This window comes from Vitis riparia, chromosome 13, assembly GCF_004353265.1.
Source record: "Vitis riparia cultivar Riparia Gloire de Montpellier isolate 1030 chromosome 13, EGFV_Vit.rip_1.0, whole genome shotgun sequence".
Lineage (NCBI taxonomy): Eukaryota > Viridiplantae > Streptophyta > Magnoliopsida > Vitales > Vitaceae > Vitis > Vitis riparia.
Genome location: NC_048443.1, coordinates 26,982,648 through 26,999,399, shown reverse-complemented (window position 1 = coordinate 26,999,399; position 16,752 = coordinate 26,982,648). Strand labels below are relative to the sequence as shown.

The 16,752-nt window shown below is 36.2% G+C and overlaps 1 protein-coding gene across 1 annotated transcript; it reads left to right on the top strand.

Moving 5' to 3' along the window:
* Nucleotides 1–67: 67 nt before the first annotated feature.
* LOC117928420 (beta-hexosaminidase 1) lies at nucleotides 68–15,397 on the top strand. Its single transcript, XM_034848307.1, has 15 exons — nucleotides 68–556; nucleotides 855–938; nucleotides 2,400–2,435; nucleotides 3,096–3,207; nucleotides 3,315–3,385; nucleotides 3,520–3,650; nucleotides 4,342–4,358; nucleotides 4,595–4,643; nucleotides 5,225–5,325; nucleotides 6,789–6,848; nucleotides 8,364–8,397; nucleotides 9,066–9,164; nucleotides 9,577–9,636; nucleotides 10,009–10,259; nucleotides 14,891–15,397. The coding sequence occupies exons 1-15, from the start codon at nucleotides 212–214 to the stop codon at nucleotides 15,064–15,066; spliced, it is 1,626 nt and encodes a 541-aa protein (XP_034704198.1). The 5' UTR covers nucleotides 68–211; the 3' UTR covers nucleotides 15,067–15,397.
* The last annotated feature ends 1,355 nt before the right edge of the window (nucleotides 15,398–16,752 follow it).

The window sequence follows — 16,752 nt, the reverse complement described above, 5'->3', positions numbered from 1 at the left end:
TAAAATAAATCACTAACTGTACCATCGTCACTTATAAACGGTTTGGTTTTGATTTTAAGTGATGTTTTCGTTGGTCGCTGCTGTTACCTGGAACGGTAGTCAGCGCCAGCGGCACTCCAGCTGTCGGCTCGGCACCACTCATCTGATCCACACCAACTGTACATAACCGAATTGTACCCGATCTTCATCGGACTTTTTTTCCTGCAAATTCATGGCAGTTCCGTACCACTCCTCCTCTTTTGTTTTCGTCTTTACGTTAATCTGTGTCCTGGGGGTTTCTCTCGGGTTCAATTCCACTTCAGACCTCGATGACTCCCTCGTCTACCTCTGGCCCCTGCCCTCGGACTTCACGTTCGGCGAGGACGTCCTTGCCGTTGACCCCGATCTCTCGCTTGCCGTCGGTGGCGATGGCGGGAACTCCGATATTGTCAGAGAGGCGTTTCTAAGATACAGAGGAATCATATTCAAGCACAGCACTAGGTTTTCGAAGTTCAGGGGGAGATCGATGTATGATATTAGCAAGATTAGGATTATTGTTCACTCCGACAGTGAAGTGGTGAGTCTGAGAAGTAGGTGAATATGAGTTCTTTTAGGCGTTTGTTTGGTTACTGGGAAAACACTGGGATGTTGATCAAAACAAGATTAATTGGTATTGTATTCTTAAATTTTAAAATTTATCTGAAGGCGGTTTTGGATGTGTGATCCTGTTTTGTTGAAATTTTGTGCCGCTCATGTTGGATAAAAGAGGAAAAAAAAATAATTGAAAAGAAAAGGAAAAACCTTGTGCCAGCCTCAATTATTTTCTTGGTGTCTCACCTCTATGTGCTTTTGAGAGCGTTTTGTTTGTTTTGCAGCTTCAACTTGGTGTGGATGAGAGTTATTCCTTACTTGTGGCAAAAAACGATGACCGTTCAATTATTGGAGAGGCTACAATTGAGGTAACTTAGGACAAGAACTTTTTGGTTTTAGCTCATATATAGTTTTGAACATGGTAGATGGAGACCCAGATGTAAATGTGTAAAAAATACTAAATTTTAAAATGTCTTGGATATGTGTTTAACGTGATTCTTGGTGCCTACTACAGTCTATATGATTGATTTGGTTATTGGTTAAGTGTTATGCTATATTTGCTTGACAGTATTTGTCCCATTTCCTGCCACTTATGGGATGTGTGTTTGTAGTGATTAGTTCGATCTGATTTTTGCATAATTTCATTTGGACAACCTCACATTTCAATTGATGGAAGAGGGGGAAGGCATAATTAACTGAGGAAGGAGGTGGGCTTTTGTGATGAGTGGGCACTAGAATAGGCATGTTCCAGTCATTTGTGTCAATAATTGCACCTCTTGTTCAGAGGTGGTGCATCACAATGTCGATCTTCACATTTGAACCAGTTATGATATGCCAACGATGATAGTTTTTTCATCCCTTTTCATGTTGTTTTATTTGAGGCCATGTTCATGGTTAGATGCATGTCACCAGCAATGTTCCGGATTTCTGATATGTTCACAGTTGAAAGGGAAACGCTTGATTACTCTAATCCAGTGGATTTGAATATTCACAAAATAATCATTGATTCTTTAGTTTAATACTTTCTGCTTCAAGAATAATTCAATAACTACACATGACTTAATTCTTGATAGTTTACAAAATTTTTACATATTAAGATGACTACTTCCCATTCCAAACAATTTCTACTTGTTTAAACACTTGACATCTGGATCCCTTTTGCTTTGGGCCTGCTCGGAGGAGCTTTTTCCTCCATTCAACTATTTATAGAGTCATACTCTCCACTGAATCATCAACTACTATGCCTTTCTTACTGCCTCAATTCTTTTTGGCCTTCCTCTTGTCGGTTGTTCTTGTTGAGTCTCCAACTCATATTAAATGACTCCTCTTTTGTGCCACCTTTAACTGGTTAACTGTTTCTCATTTGACTTTTCTCGTGTTGCCACTCAACTAACATCCATGTATTTTGTTCTTATCTTCTCCAATTGATCGTGTTAACTATTATCTATCATATTAAGGACACAAACAATTCCAGGACTTCTGCCTATAACAAACAATTCAATAATTATTGGGCATTGAACTGCAATAGTTGTATTGGATATGTTATGCAGCATCTCAACATGTGAGCACTATTTTCTTTCAGTTAATGAATCTCCACTCTCTCTCTCTCTCTCTCTATTATCTTCCTGAGGAATAGCTCAAGCTAGTCAGTGCAAAAAATCAAATGGTTAAATATTAAATTCCCATTTCAATTTGGGTTTATTTCTGTCTTTTTTTAAGGCATAATTTGGGTTTATTTCTCAAGTCCTTCTAATGCATGCACAAACCTATATAGAGAGTTGTGCTTTTCATTCCAGATGGTACTGTTTTTAATATTGTGTTTCTTTCAGGCAAATACTGTCTATGGTGCTCTGCGTGGATTAGAGGTATGTATAGTGTATTACTGCATTTTGTTTGATACACAACATGGAACTCATATTACCTAGGCATTTGTCTTTAACTAGTGAAACGGACTTGTGTTCTTTCATTTGGTCTATACTATGAGCCACTTTGGCCCATTGTTCTTTCTTTTGACAATCTTCTGCTGATGTCAACCAATCATTATAAGAGTATTATGTCACTGTCTAGGTTAATCATTGGAATCTTGTCTGACCTTTAGACTTTGATCTCTTTATATAGATTCCTATCTTGTAATGCAATCATGCTGAATCCTTGGAAATCATTGGCTACATTTACATGGTGCCTAATCAATCTTTTGGTCATAAGAGAGAAAATTACAAGAAAATAAAGAGGAATTGATGATAAAAATGGTTGGATATTGTCATTTTTCTTTATTTTATTGTTAGGTAGTTTTCATAGGTGCCACTGTTCAGTGGTCAAAGTCACAGGCTGTCTGGCATAAATGCACAGATTCAAGAATTGAGAGTGGCCACTTCATAGAAAATGCTTGTTTTTAGGATTGTATCAAACTCATCACTCCCAAGATTGGATGGACAAAAGCTCTTTTTCTAAGTAGGTTTTGAAAATGATATATGGATTCTCTTTCCTCATTTATTTATTTAATTTTTCTTTCTGTTGTTTTACAGACATTCAGCCAATTATGTGCATTTGATTATGGAACTAAAACTGTACAAGTGTACAATGCACCATGGTACATCCAAGACAAACCAAGATTTGTATATCGTGGTCTTATGCTAGGTAAGCCACTGTACTTTTGTTGATCAGGAAATTAAGTTTGCCAAATTTTTTATATTCTTTTTCTGGAATCAACCTTGATATGCATCATATTTTATGTTCTTTTGCAGATACCTCAAGGCACTATTTACCGATTGATGTAATTAAACACGTAATTGAATCTATGTCATATGCTAAACTTGTAAGATACGTTGCTCTTCTCCTGCTCATTTTTAAATTGGAATTTATTGTAACCACTCATCTGATTGTCATCCCATTTCCTGCTTCTCTAATACTTCTGGCTGTAATTCTGATACTGAGAATTACAATCAGTAGAATGTCCTGCATTGGCACATCATTGATGAACAGTCATTTCCTCTGGAAGTACCTACGTATCCAAAATTGTGGAAAGGTGCATATACAAAGTGGGAGCGCTACACAGTTGAGGATGCGTATGATATTGTCAAGTAAGATTCTGTATCTTATTTAATATATAAGTAGTGCCGGAGCTTTTAATTGTTTTTAAGAACCTTTTTTTTTAATCAGAAAATGTTTTTAAGAACCTTCTTCCAAGTATTCTCCAATGCTTTTTGAAACAATGAATGTGTGTCCATAATGATCCTCAAATGGATTGGATCTTATCAATAAGATTTGTTGGAAGCTGCTATGAACATAACGAATTATTGATTTTCCAACAGTAGTTGAACCCAAATAGTCAGGACTTATATTGTTTTCATTGTGATAATTTTCATTACTCTTGCTGCTAATTTTATTTTAGGTTTTCTTAACAGAACAGGCAAAGTGAAAAAGAATGCTTTCAGTCGACAATGTAGATAATAAATCACAAGTTTATGTGCACTTTAAATATGACTTTACTTTCAACCAATACATTTGTAATCATCTAATATTTTAATAAAATTTATGCAGTCTTTTGAATTTAAAGAAGATCTGGTTTCCTCACTTATATGGGATCAAATTGAGCAGAGTGATATAGAGTCAGAGACGAAACAGAACTTGTCACTTCTGTTCTCTGAATGTTTGACCTGATTCATGTTTTTTGGTTTGTCTTGGTTTTTTGCACTCAAGATTTCTTTGTTTTCTAATATTCTAACAGTTTGTTTTCTGGTGCATATTTCCCTGGTATGTTTGGATCTGAAGCTTCGCCAAAATGAGAGGTGTGTTCTATCTTCAAAGTTTGTATAGTTTTCATTGGCATGTTCCAAACATTTTTCTTTTGGAACTCTTAACTTCACATTTTTCTTTTTTCAAGGAAGTCCAAAATTTTCTTTAATAGAACAATTCAATTTCAGTTTTAGTTGGGTATCTTTGGGAGTTGAATTGCATTCTGGCTTTAAGATATCTATAGCTGCATATACATTTTTTTTAAGTTGTTCTCCATCATTTATGGCAGGCATCAATATTATGGCAGAAATAGATATCCCTGGTCATGCAGAATCATGGTAAAACACTTATTTATATCATCTCCATGTCAAAATCATGTTATTCTAGCTGGTGTTAATTTTCTTTTGGGGAAATTGTCAGATTATTTTTGGTTCCCGGAAAGTACTAAGGAAAGAAAAAAAAATGCTGAGGAAAATTATTTTCTCATGTTTGGTTTGCCACAAAAAATACAAAAGAACTTGACAATGGCATCTGTAGCAGGCTAATCAAGACCCTCTTTTTGTTCAATAATATAAAAATGATTCATTCTGACAACTTTGTAGAAGACAATCCTCTTGAAGTAGCGAACTTTACACAATAATAACACAATCATGGTTTTATTATCTCCTGGACTGAACCATTTTTAATCTTCACATTGTCTATCAAACTGTGAAATCTGTAGTTTTCCTTGTTTAGTACATTTATTTCATTGGTTTAGTGCTCATGGATACTTGTGGAAAATCCTAGGAGTCAAAACAACAAAAGATGAGAAATATTGAAACTTTGCTTCTTGATTGACCACTTGTGCATTTATTTTAGGTAATCTAGACTATCCTTCAACACATGACATTTCAAATTTGTTATATATTTTTCTATGTAGGGGCACAGGATATCCTGACCTTTGGCCCTCTCCTTCCTGTAGAGAGCCTCTTGATGTTTCAAAAGAGTTTACTTTCGATATGGTTTCTGGAATTTTGACAGGTTAAGCTCCATTAAAGCCTTTCCTTTGGTAATGGTCATGTTTCTTTCTTTTATTTTTGCATTTGCTGCCTTTGTGTGAATAGTAATATCCCTAATGCACTTGATCCTTGTACTTGGGGATTCTATAAAATGTGTCAACCTGATTGATAGTAACCTGAGCAATGGAGGTTTTAATCTCTCCTTGAAAAAAAAATTGGTTGATAAAGATATTTTTGAAAATAATTTTTTTATTCTATTATGTATGTTTTGTTTTACAAACTTGTCAACATATTAAATGTCTTAATACTTGAATTTTTTCCTAAAAGATTCCCTTTTTACACCAGTGATTTTGATGCATGCATTACGGTGTCACTTCCTGGTTAGTAACATCACATGGAACAATTTTAATTTAGTGGATGAAGCAAAAATAAGGATAGAGATTGGTTACTCGAGATTCTATTTGCTGACAGAGAATTATGTATTTTCCATGCAGCTGTTTTGGGCAGACATTTTTCTTGCCCCTAAATTTATGATAGAAACCATTCTGTAAAAATAAATTGGAAGGCATGCATTTTGTCCCATACCTCATTGGAGGATTTGTAGCATATGTTACCCTGTTACATATATTTGATGCTTTTGTTTTTAAATAAAGAGCAATGCTGTCAAGAGGGAATTCCTTTATGGATATAATGTTCATCAGATTAGAGAGAAAAAAACAAAGAATGATCAATCTTCATCCTTGGAGCCCCGACCCTTGATAATTGTAGTTGTGAATTCCTCCATATTTTTTCTCATTAGCCTATGGTGCATCATCTGCTATAGTTTCCAAGGATCACCCTCTTGCATATGTATTGGCATCTTACTGCAAAGGTATACAAACTCGAAGTTAAATGTTAATCTGTATGGATGCCTTTTGAGGGATTGATATTTGCATTGATACCCCTGGTGAGGGTCGCAAAGTAATTTATTCTCATTATTTTGCAACATTAACGTCCCCAATTTTTGCATACTTCTACTGTGGAAAGGATATTTATTATTAAATAATGTTTAAGAATAGATGTCATGGAAAAATATGCAACTCATATGTCAAAAAGTGAAAAACTGAAACTTTAGTGAAAGTTATGGTCTTGAGAAACTTTGGGTTTGAAGATCACATTAACATGTCAAAGCATCCTTGGCAAAGGCTTGGAGTCATTCCTTTTAGCATGTTTCTACTTGTGGTTCACAAGAGTGTTCTTATTTTAATGCTGATTTGAGTTAACTCATGCCAACTTGTACTGCTTGAAAGGGTATAGTGAACCCATGTCTTCATCATTTCTTGGCATGCTTGATTTGCAATTACAAAAGCATTACATTTGAAACTCAACATTTTTATCTTATGGGCTTTAAGACTATTGTTATTAGGTTTTTATGAGAAATTAGGTAGTGTGGTAATTATTCTTTTCTCTACTATAAATTTCTGACTTAAAGTTTTTGTTTTATAGACATGAGAAAAATTTTTCCTTTTGAGCTCTTCCATTTGGGTGGTGATGAGGTCAATACAGGTTAGTATTAGTGATTCTTTTATGAACTCTTCTCTAACGTGTCTCTTCTATTCTGATTAAAACATTGTGGTTTTCTTTTTACAAGCTTAGATTCTACTATCACTTAATTGAGAAAAAGGAAGAAAAAAAAGATAATGATAATGATCTTTTGGTTTGACCATTCCAATGATCCAAGGGACAGGGTATTTTGGTTTTGCAGGAGTTGGGTTGTGTTATGGTTGGTTTCATTTGGTTGTAAAAACCTGTGATCTTTTATCTTTATGCTAAAGATGCCATATTTTATACACAAGCATGATTGTCCTGTACTTTTCTTTCCATTGCTTTGATATTTATCTTGCTCCTGGCATGATCTTGATTATCTTAAAATTTTTTGTTACTGTATCTCTTACTTGAGGAGGTTCTTACATAAAATGATTAATTATCACAAATGGAGTAGATTATTATTCCACTCCTTCACAAATTTGAGAGTTTAAGATTGCCGGCATTCTATGTCTGGCTTGATATATTATCTAATAGGACAAAGGGCATGATAACAGAGGTCGGATACTAACTTGATATCTATTTCATTCTGTCTCTGGCAAAACTTATCTGATTTATTAAGAAAAGGGAGGTGGTTTCTATGAATGACCTTAACTATAATGCATTTGGGAATCATTCACTTAAATGCATGTTACATTATATGGGTGATGAACTCTAAAATCGTAGAGCTATGATAGAGTAATTTCTTGCAGTTTTTAAATCTTCACTTGCTCCAACATTCAGGCTTCTCTGGTTTTGCATTTTTGTTTTTGGCTGCATTCTGATGGTCATCTTTTAGGTTTCATGAAAGTCTAATCAAATGACAACTGATCAGCCAAAAATGCTGCATACCTGCATGCTTCAAAGATACTTTTACCATAAAAAGACTGGCAGAAATGAAGAAGAAGAAATAGAAGAGGGAGAAAAAGTAGTTATAAAATAGGGAACAACTCTAGAGTCGATCCCATTTCATTTTTTATATTTCCATGGTGAAATAACCAAATTTGTCTCACAATATGTTAACAAAACCAATTCAGATACGGATCTTACATATTGATTCTGAATGAATCTGCAAGTTTGTATCTATAGACATGATTCTCTTGCCTGTTTTACTAGAAATATTTTATTACAATCTTTCCATCGGTATAAAAGCTTTGTAGCCAATGAATCTACAAAGAAATGGTGATTGTTCAAGTCAAATTGTCGGCTATAAGCCTATAACATCTTTCAAGAACTTGAACTATATCATGTGCTAACTCTTCAGTTTCATGATTAAAAAACTTCAAAGAATCAAGACCATTTGCTGATCAACATATTCCATGCTTATTAAGTGGTGGCAATTTGTGGGTTTTCAACTGTAGTCTTGTTGTCCTCTGTATTATATATACTTGCGATTCAAAACTTTTCAGTTCAAGTGGTATTGCTCTTTCTCAATGAAATTTACACTTGTATGCCTTCTGACATTTATTATTTTTGAAATGGTCCAAAATCTGACAGATTGTTGGAACTCTACTCCTCATGTGCAGCAATGGTACATCCCTCATCTTTAATTGTTAATCCTCTTTTACGTTTTATTTAATGACTTATAATTTTGATAATAACTGTTTTATAGATTAATGAATGGCTTGAAACAGATAATTAAAACCTGTCCTTGAAGAGCATGGCGTTTAAATTTATTTTCGTTTTTTTCATATATTTTAGGGGGTGGGTGTTCATTTTGACCCTTGCCATGTGAGTCAATTTATCATGATTAAGAATTTTATTCTGATGAATTGCAATTGCAGCAAGTCTTTAGGCATGCCCGCTTTAGAAACTCCATTCACTCCATTCATATGTTAGCCACCTTATCAGTTTTCCTGTTGAGCATATTCTACATGTTCAAAATGATTTTAGCTATTTTTTATTGCTTGCTATTATTCGTCTGTATATAAATCTTTTTCATGTCTGATGTTTTCCTATCCACATTTTCATAGTTTGTTTGGTTCAACGAATGGTGTCCAGTGATGAAGTAATCCCATCAAAAAATTAATGATTGATTTGGGTTTATTTTTGTTTGTCATAAGTTTTAGATTTCATCTAATTGAAGGATTCCATGTGTTGTTTAAATGTACTTTTTATGCAGTTATTGATCTCTTCAAGGCCAGGATTAAGTTTCTTGGATTAATGTTTATTCAGTTTATGGATCTATTTTTAATGCAGGCTTCAAGATCACAACATGACTCCTAAAGAGGCATATCAATATTTTGTACTCAGAGCACAAGAAATAGCAATTTCAAAAAATTGGGCCCCTGTCAACTGGTATGTTGATTAATCCAATAAAATTATAATTAGCATACTGCATATTGGTCTTGCCCTGGATTTTTTTCTTTTCTGCCAGGCAAGTTTCTAAGTGGGGCCTGTTTTCACTTGTTCTTTCTTGGATTTTACTAGGAAACTGAGAAACTTTTTGGGAGGTCAACAAAGATGGAATAGAAAAAGTTTAAAATTGAACAAATTATATTCATCAATTTGTGTGAATTAAACAAAAACACATTGGTTACTTCTGCAACTGCTCAGAAACACAAAAAAGAAGAATATAAAACAGAGAAGGATAACTGGTTGATAAGAATTTAATTTGATGTGTCTATTAACTTGTAAGTACTTAATACTAGCACAGTCTTTGCAAGTCATTCATAGAAACTTCTAACATATCTGAGTTTTGTCATCTCAGGGAAGAAACCTTCAACACATTTGCGACAAACCTTAATCCACGGACTGTGGTACATAATTGGTGAGTTTCTAATGGGATCCCTTTATGCTGCATCACAGTGGCTTCCATCTAGGATGAAAATCATGTCTAGATGGGTTCTACGATCTGAGAAACTGTAGGGGGCCCAGAGGCTGATTTTTTGGACAAAATGGGATCCTTGGCATTTATGGGTTTGTAGGCCCTCCTCTCAAATAGGGGTTTTTGTATCTGGTTCTACTTTTTGGTTTCTCTCTTTTTCTGGTTTTCTTGTATAGCTTCCTTTGACGAGGATTCCTTGTCATTCTTTGTATTCTTCTTTCTTGTTCTAATGGGTTTTTTCAAGGAAGTTTCACAATGATATCAAACCAGAGAGGTTTGTTTTTCACCTGCAAACAATATTATGTACCACTGCAGGTTGGGCCCTGGAGTTTGTCCGAAGGCTGTTGCAAAGGGTTTCAGGTGCATTTACAGCAATCAAGGAGTTTGGTATCTTGACCATCTTGATGTCCCTTGGGATGGATTCTATAATGCAGAGCCACTGGAAGGAATAAATTCTGCTTCTGAACAAGAACTTGTGCTTGGAGGAGAAGTTTGCATGTGGAGTGAGGTAGCAGATACCTCAAACGTCCTGCAAACAATATGGCCTCGAGCTGCAGCAGCTGCAGGTATGCAGTGAATATAAATTTTCAATTAATGCTTACACCCAGAAAATTCTTATCATAGAAGGAGTTTGTTCTCATCCTTATGAATCAGAAACTTATAGAGCATACGGAATGCTTTAAAGATCTCTGTCTAGCATTTTCTAATTGATAACCTTAGATTGGCCATTGATGGAGTTGGAGACTAAAAAATTTTCAAATTAAAAATTAATCTTATTATTATTATTATTATTAAATTTGTGCAGCATATTTCAAATCTAATATTTTTTTCTAAAATCTTCAATAAATTATTGTTCTCTTTAGTAGTATTCAGATATTCCTAAAAAGTAAAATGGTTATGTTGTGCTAGTTTGCCAAGCATTTGGGAAGAATCCATTTCTTCTTGTAGTATTTGATGCAAGTCCATTTTGTTGCTGGAGCCGGATCATTTTCAGCATGTGCTGAAATGCCTTGAAATATTTTTACTGTCAGATAAGGAAAGGACCACGATATTTCTAATGACTTGGGGTTTTTTCTTTTCAAATGCCATAATGGTTCATGTAATTAAATTCCTTTTGTACCTTCATATGTAATTCTTCAATTCTTCGTGGTCTACCTTCTACTAATAACTTTGGGAATCCCATATAGATTATGACCTGAATTAGATTGATTCTTTGTTGAATCTCTATTTTTTTTTTGATAAACAAGCACATATATTAAAGAAGGTTTAAAAGCTGCAAAGCATACAGGGAATATACGAGGCGGTTATGGCCTCTCAACCAAAAAACAAAACAACCCAACCCCTAATTGGAGGCTAACCACTCCAAGAATCCTATTAGGGAATTCGACTCTATATCAATGTACACTTTAGCCCAACCCCAAATATTGTACACAAACGAAGTTTTTAACTTCTGAAATGCTAACACTCCCCCCCCCCCCCCCCCTTTAAAAGCTAGCCTATTCCTCTCCTTCCATATTGTCCAAAAAATGTATAGCGGAATGGACTTCCACAATTTTTTCCTTTTTTTCCCCACAAAAGAGCCCTTCCAGCTACATAGAACCTCCTTTACAGATTTTGGAAAGACCCACTGAACACCACACAACACAAGAATGATATCCCACAACCCTTTTACCACTGTACAATGAATTAAAATATGATTGATCGTTTCCTCTTCACACCCACACAAGAAACATCTGTTAGGGAATTGCCACCCTCTTCTCTGCAGCCTATACAAAGTAAGGACTTTCCCCCAAGCAGCTTTCCAAGCAAAAAAAGCAATTTTGGTTGGAACTCTGTCCACCCAAACATTGCTATGAGGGAATTCAGCTCCTTCAGTATTTGCCAATACACTGTACGCTTTCTTGACTTTAAACAGCCCGTCCTCTCCTTCCTTCCAAAACACCGAGTCTTCCTCCAAAGTTACTCTATATTCCCTCAACTCAGCTAACAAATTGTCCACCATACCTAACTCCCAATCATTAAAGTCCCTTAAAAGCCTTAAATTCCACCCTCCATGACCCAAATTCTGATCCCAATACTCCTCCACTGTGACATTCCTTTGGGCAGCCATGGAAAAGAGGTCCGGGAAGCCTTAGGACAGCACATTATTCCCGCACCAAGGATCTGTCCAAAACCTTATTTTATTGCCTTTTCCCACCTTGAACACCATATTTTCCCAACACCAAGTGGACTCCTTCAAGATCTCCTTCCAAACTCCAACTCCAAACACCCCATTTGCCTTCCTTGTCCTCCACCCAAAATCTTCTTGCCCATACTTTGCCTCAAGCACTTTTTTCCAAAGCTCCTCCTTAGCACGCGCAAACCTCCAAATCCATTTGCCTAGAAGAGCTTTGTTCAAACAAACAAGCTTCCTTAACCCCAACCCTCCTTTTTCTTTATCCGCGCACACCACCTCCCATTTGACTAGGCGTGCTTTGTTCCCCCCATTGGCTCCTCCCCACAAAAAATCTCTTTGAAGCTTTTCAAGCCTTCTTGCCACTGATTTTGGCATACGGAATAATGACATTTGATACAAGGGAATGTTGGCCAGCGTACTCTTTATAAGAGTGATTCTCCCTTCTTTGGACAAATATTGGCGTTTCCAAAGGGCAAGCCTCCTCCTCACTTTCTCCTCCACCCCATCCCACGCGGAAGAGGCCCTATTAACCGCCCCAAGAGGCAGCCCCAAATAAACAGCAGGCAGCTGTCCCACCCTACACCCTATTTCAGCAGCCATCTCATGCACCCCTTCCACCTCCCCTACCGGAATGACCATACTTTTGTCCAGGTTAATCTTTAACCCTGAGGCTACTTCAAACCAAAATAGGATCCAGCTCAAATACGTCAAAAACTCTTTCTTTGCCTCACAAAAAACTATTGTATCATCCGCAAACAGTAAATGAGAAATATTGACAGCCTGCCCTCTTCCTCTCCATATCCTATAGCCATAGATGAACCCCCCTTCAACGGCCCTCGTGATTAGCACACTTAGAACTTCCATTCCCATGACAAACAAGTAAGGGGAAAGAGGGTCCCCTTGCCTTAGCCCTTTTGAACTTGAAAAAAACCCAGTTGGCACCCCATTCACCAGCACTGAGAACTTGGCAGTGGAGATACAACTCCACATCCATCCTATCCATTTTGGCCCAAATCCCATCTTTTGCATGACTTTTAACAAAAATTGCCAATTGATGCTATCATACGCCTTCTCAATGTCCAATTTACAGATTAGGCCTTTCTCTCCCCTTTTTTGCCAAGAATCTATTACCTCGTTTGCGATTAAGGAGGCGTCAAGAATCTGTCTCCCCTTAATAAAAGCATTTTGGTCAGAAGAAACCACCTTTCCTATGACTTTTTTAAGCCTGTTGGCCAGCACCTTAGCCAATAATTTATACAATTCCCCTAACAAACTGATAGGCCTATAGTCACCCAAGTCCTCCACCCCCCCTTTCTTCGGTAACAAGACCAAAAAAGTATGATTTAAGCTCTTAATGAAGGAATTCTGTTCATGGAACTCCTTGAACATATCCAAGACGTCCTCCTTGACAATCTCCCAACATCTTTGCCAAAAGGCCACCGTGAATCCGTCTGGACCCGGGGCTTTGTCCCCGTTTGTTGAATCTCTATATGTGCAATTCCCTTGACACCAGAGGATATTATTGTATTTTTTTTTGTACATAATTCTTGATACAATCCAATATTTTTTTATATTCTTGTAGACCCTTGGAATAATTTTTTGGAAATGGAACTTCTCTCTATGTTCTAGGAATGTCCAAATGCACTGTTGGTATGAGCATTTCTAATCTCCCAATTACTTCCCATTTTCCCTCTTGTGGAAGTTTATATATTCTCATCATTTAATTCTTGGAGTGAAAATTTTAAATCGATGTCTGGAATTCATTCTAGAAGATCCAAATAGTGGATTGGTTGGATAAACCACTTCTGAGTTTGTATTCTATATTCAGTTTTGTATTTCTGTGGTACAGGATGCTTGAACAGCAAAGAGTTACATAACATTGTAGGTAACCTTAAAGAAGTGTTCAAAGTATATTGGACATGCAAGAGAATTTGTACTTCTAGCTGCAAAAGTATTCAGTGAAGATAGGGTGGACTGTTCCTAGTCAAAGCCTTCTACTCTTGATGGGAGGTGGAAAGAGATGGATTTCTCTAGTAAAAGTAGTGTGGATCCCATGATTACCTACAAAAGTAGGATTCTTTTAGGGGAGAATTTTGACTCTAGATAAGCTAAAAAGAAGAGGATGGACTTTAGCGAATAGATATGGTCTTAATAGTAAAGTTGAGGAGGAATAAGATAATCATGTCCTTCTTCATTGTGCTACAATGAGAATCTTATGACACGCATTGTTTTCATTATTTAAAGTTGATTTTGTGTTGCCTTCTACACTCAGAGAAATGTCATCAAGTTGGCAGGGTTTGGGGCAAGAGGCACACAAAGGTGTGGAGGGTTGCCTCTTTATACTTATTCTAGACTATTTGGAAGGAAAGGAATCACAGAGCTTTTGTCAATTAAGAACAATTGGAGCAAACTCTCAAAAACTCTTTTTTGTGCACTCTCTGGCTAAGGGCTAGAAAGTCTTTAGATAGAACCTGTATGTCTATTTTAGATTTGGTTGATTCATTAAGCTCTTTTTTTTATGCAAAAGAGGGTTTTTTTTTTTGTTAATTTCTCCATCTTATTTCTATTTTTGGCACCTTTGTATACTCCCCGTATACTTTGGTGTGCCTTCTTTTGATTAGGTGCTGTTAATAATATTCTCATTTGCCTAACAAAAAAAAAGAAGGGCAAAAGAATCTGCACTTTGTTATTACTTCGACTCACAATAGAAAATTTGCCCTATTCCCCCTTCTTGTCTGAACAAAGAATCCTAGTTGCCAAAACTTAGGTTGTAATGATTTTTCTTTAATAAGCAATATTTCAGTTGCAATGTTACCATCATCCTGTTAATGATGTAAAAAATAATCTTTATATGCATTCTTACTATTAATATGTTTCATCTACTGTCAAACGTCCTTCCTGTCTCTGTGTTAAGGTACCAAAATACTATTTACAACCTTAAATTCTATATTTTGTTTTTATTTTTGTTCATTTGTTTTTGCCGTTAAGCATGCCATTCATGTTCCACTTTCTTCTTTTTAGAGCGCTTGTGGAGCAAGAGGGAAGCAACATCAGGGAAAAATATTACCTTAACTGCATTACCGAGGTTGCATTACTACAGATGCCTCTTGACTAGGCGTGGGGTTGAAGCTGATCCAGTTACAAATAAGTATGCTCGACAGCCTCCAAATGGACCCGGATCATGCTATGAGCAATAATCTTCTATTGTCATATTAGGTAACTTTAGACATCTTAAGCTGCTTGCCTGTGCTCTGTATGATAAATTCTACAATCTTTTCATTGATTCAGTATTTATGTTGATGGTTCGGAATCTTGGTGTGCTCAATGTTGAGGTCACTGTAATTTGTGAAAAGAGATGAATCTCAGAAGATTGTAATAATAGTTCAGCATCATCATCACTATTGCCTCGTCCTTCTATGGAACCAAAAGTGTAAGTTTCTTTCTGGTTTAGTTTGCTTGTTGCTGGCATTTGTATTTGAAAGTAAACTTATGAATTTCCATAAATTCCATTATACTTTCCTTTGTCAACAGTTATGCCCTTCCAGATTTTTTTTGTTCCTTTTATTACCTTCTCTTTGTTTAGAGGTTGCTTCTCCCCTCCTTTGCATCCTCTTGATTAGAAAAAAAAATGCAAGTCTAGAACTGGTTAAATTTGTCAGTGAATGTCCACTAGATTATCGTCTTGAACTATCCATGACGTGTGTGGAGTAATCATCATGCAAATGAACTGATTTTTTTTATCCCATGGATCCTCCTGAAATCATAAGTATGATAATTCAGTTTTATACGAGTTCCAATGGCTAGTGGATGATTATCATTGCATTGATACTTATGATTGTTAAGTAAAATAGTGAAGGTGAAAACGTAAGGCTTGGGGCTTTGGTCATGTAACTTCAACAGAGCATTTCAAATTGCTTCTTCTCAACTTCTTCACAAGGCAGCTGTACTTGTACCTAAGTAAGGAATCCATCCAAAACTGATACATCAATGGTGTCACCAAGCTGCAAAGGTTTCCTAAATTGACCATAGATAGAATTTTCCCTAAACTTTCATTAGGCTTATCCCAGTAAATGAACTCATTTTATCTGATGATTCTTCTAGGATTATCTTGTCTTTTTCCCTCCTTTCTTTCTATTTATGTTGGATTCTGTGTGCGAGGAATAAGCCATGCAGATGGTGAGGTGTCCTGATTAAAGGGGAGAATGGAGTAGATTGAGAGGAAGAGTGGGTTGGAGCAAAATACCAGTAATCTCCTTAAAAGAGCAAAATTTTTCGCTCTTTCAAATGATGGCCCTTAAGGCCCATTTATAGAGAATGAGATGGTCTCAACTCTCAGGTGTATATGAATCAATATCATACCGTCTTATTATATTTATTCATTCATTAGAGAAGCATACAGTGACAACTACATATAACCCATTAAGTGGTCCATATTCTTCTCATTCTAGTCAAAACTGCCTTAGCAATATTTGTGCCAATCTTGCCTTCACATATTTCTTACTCTAGCAAGAAAACCAATACCCTCTAACCTGTTTGATGATAGGACCTGCCAAACCCTTCACTAAGGTGCACCAACCCCAATTGGGCCTTCCAAATCTCACTCCTAACTCAGACAAACATGAAAGTGTCTTGGCGCCGTGCTAAGCACCGTCAGGAAAATATAGACCATCCAACACTGTCATAGAAGTATAGACAATAGTCATCATGATGATAACAAGCTCAAACAACTCCCTTTATGAATATGGTAGACTATTTTTGGGTTATAAGAAGGTATTGGTCTTGCTAAGATGTGAAGGTCTCACCCCTCAACCTTGTTAGAGGATGATCCGGCCCTCTTTCATCCACAACACTGAAGGAATGCTTCCAACCTGAGGTAGGCAGAA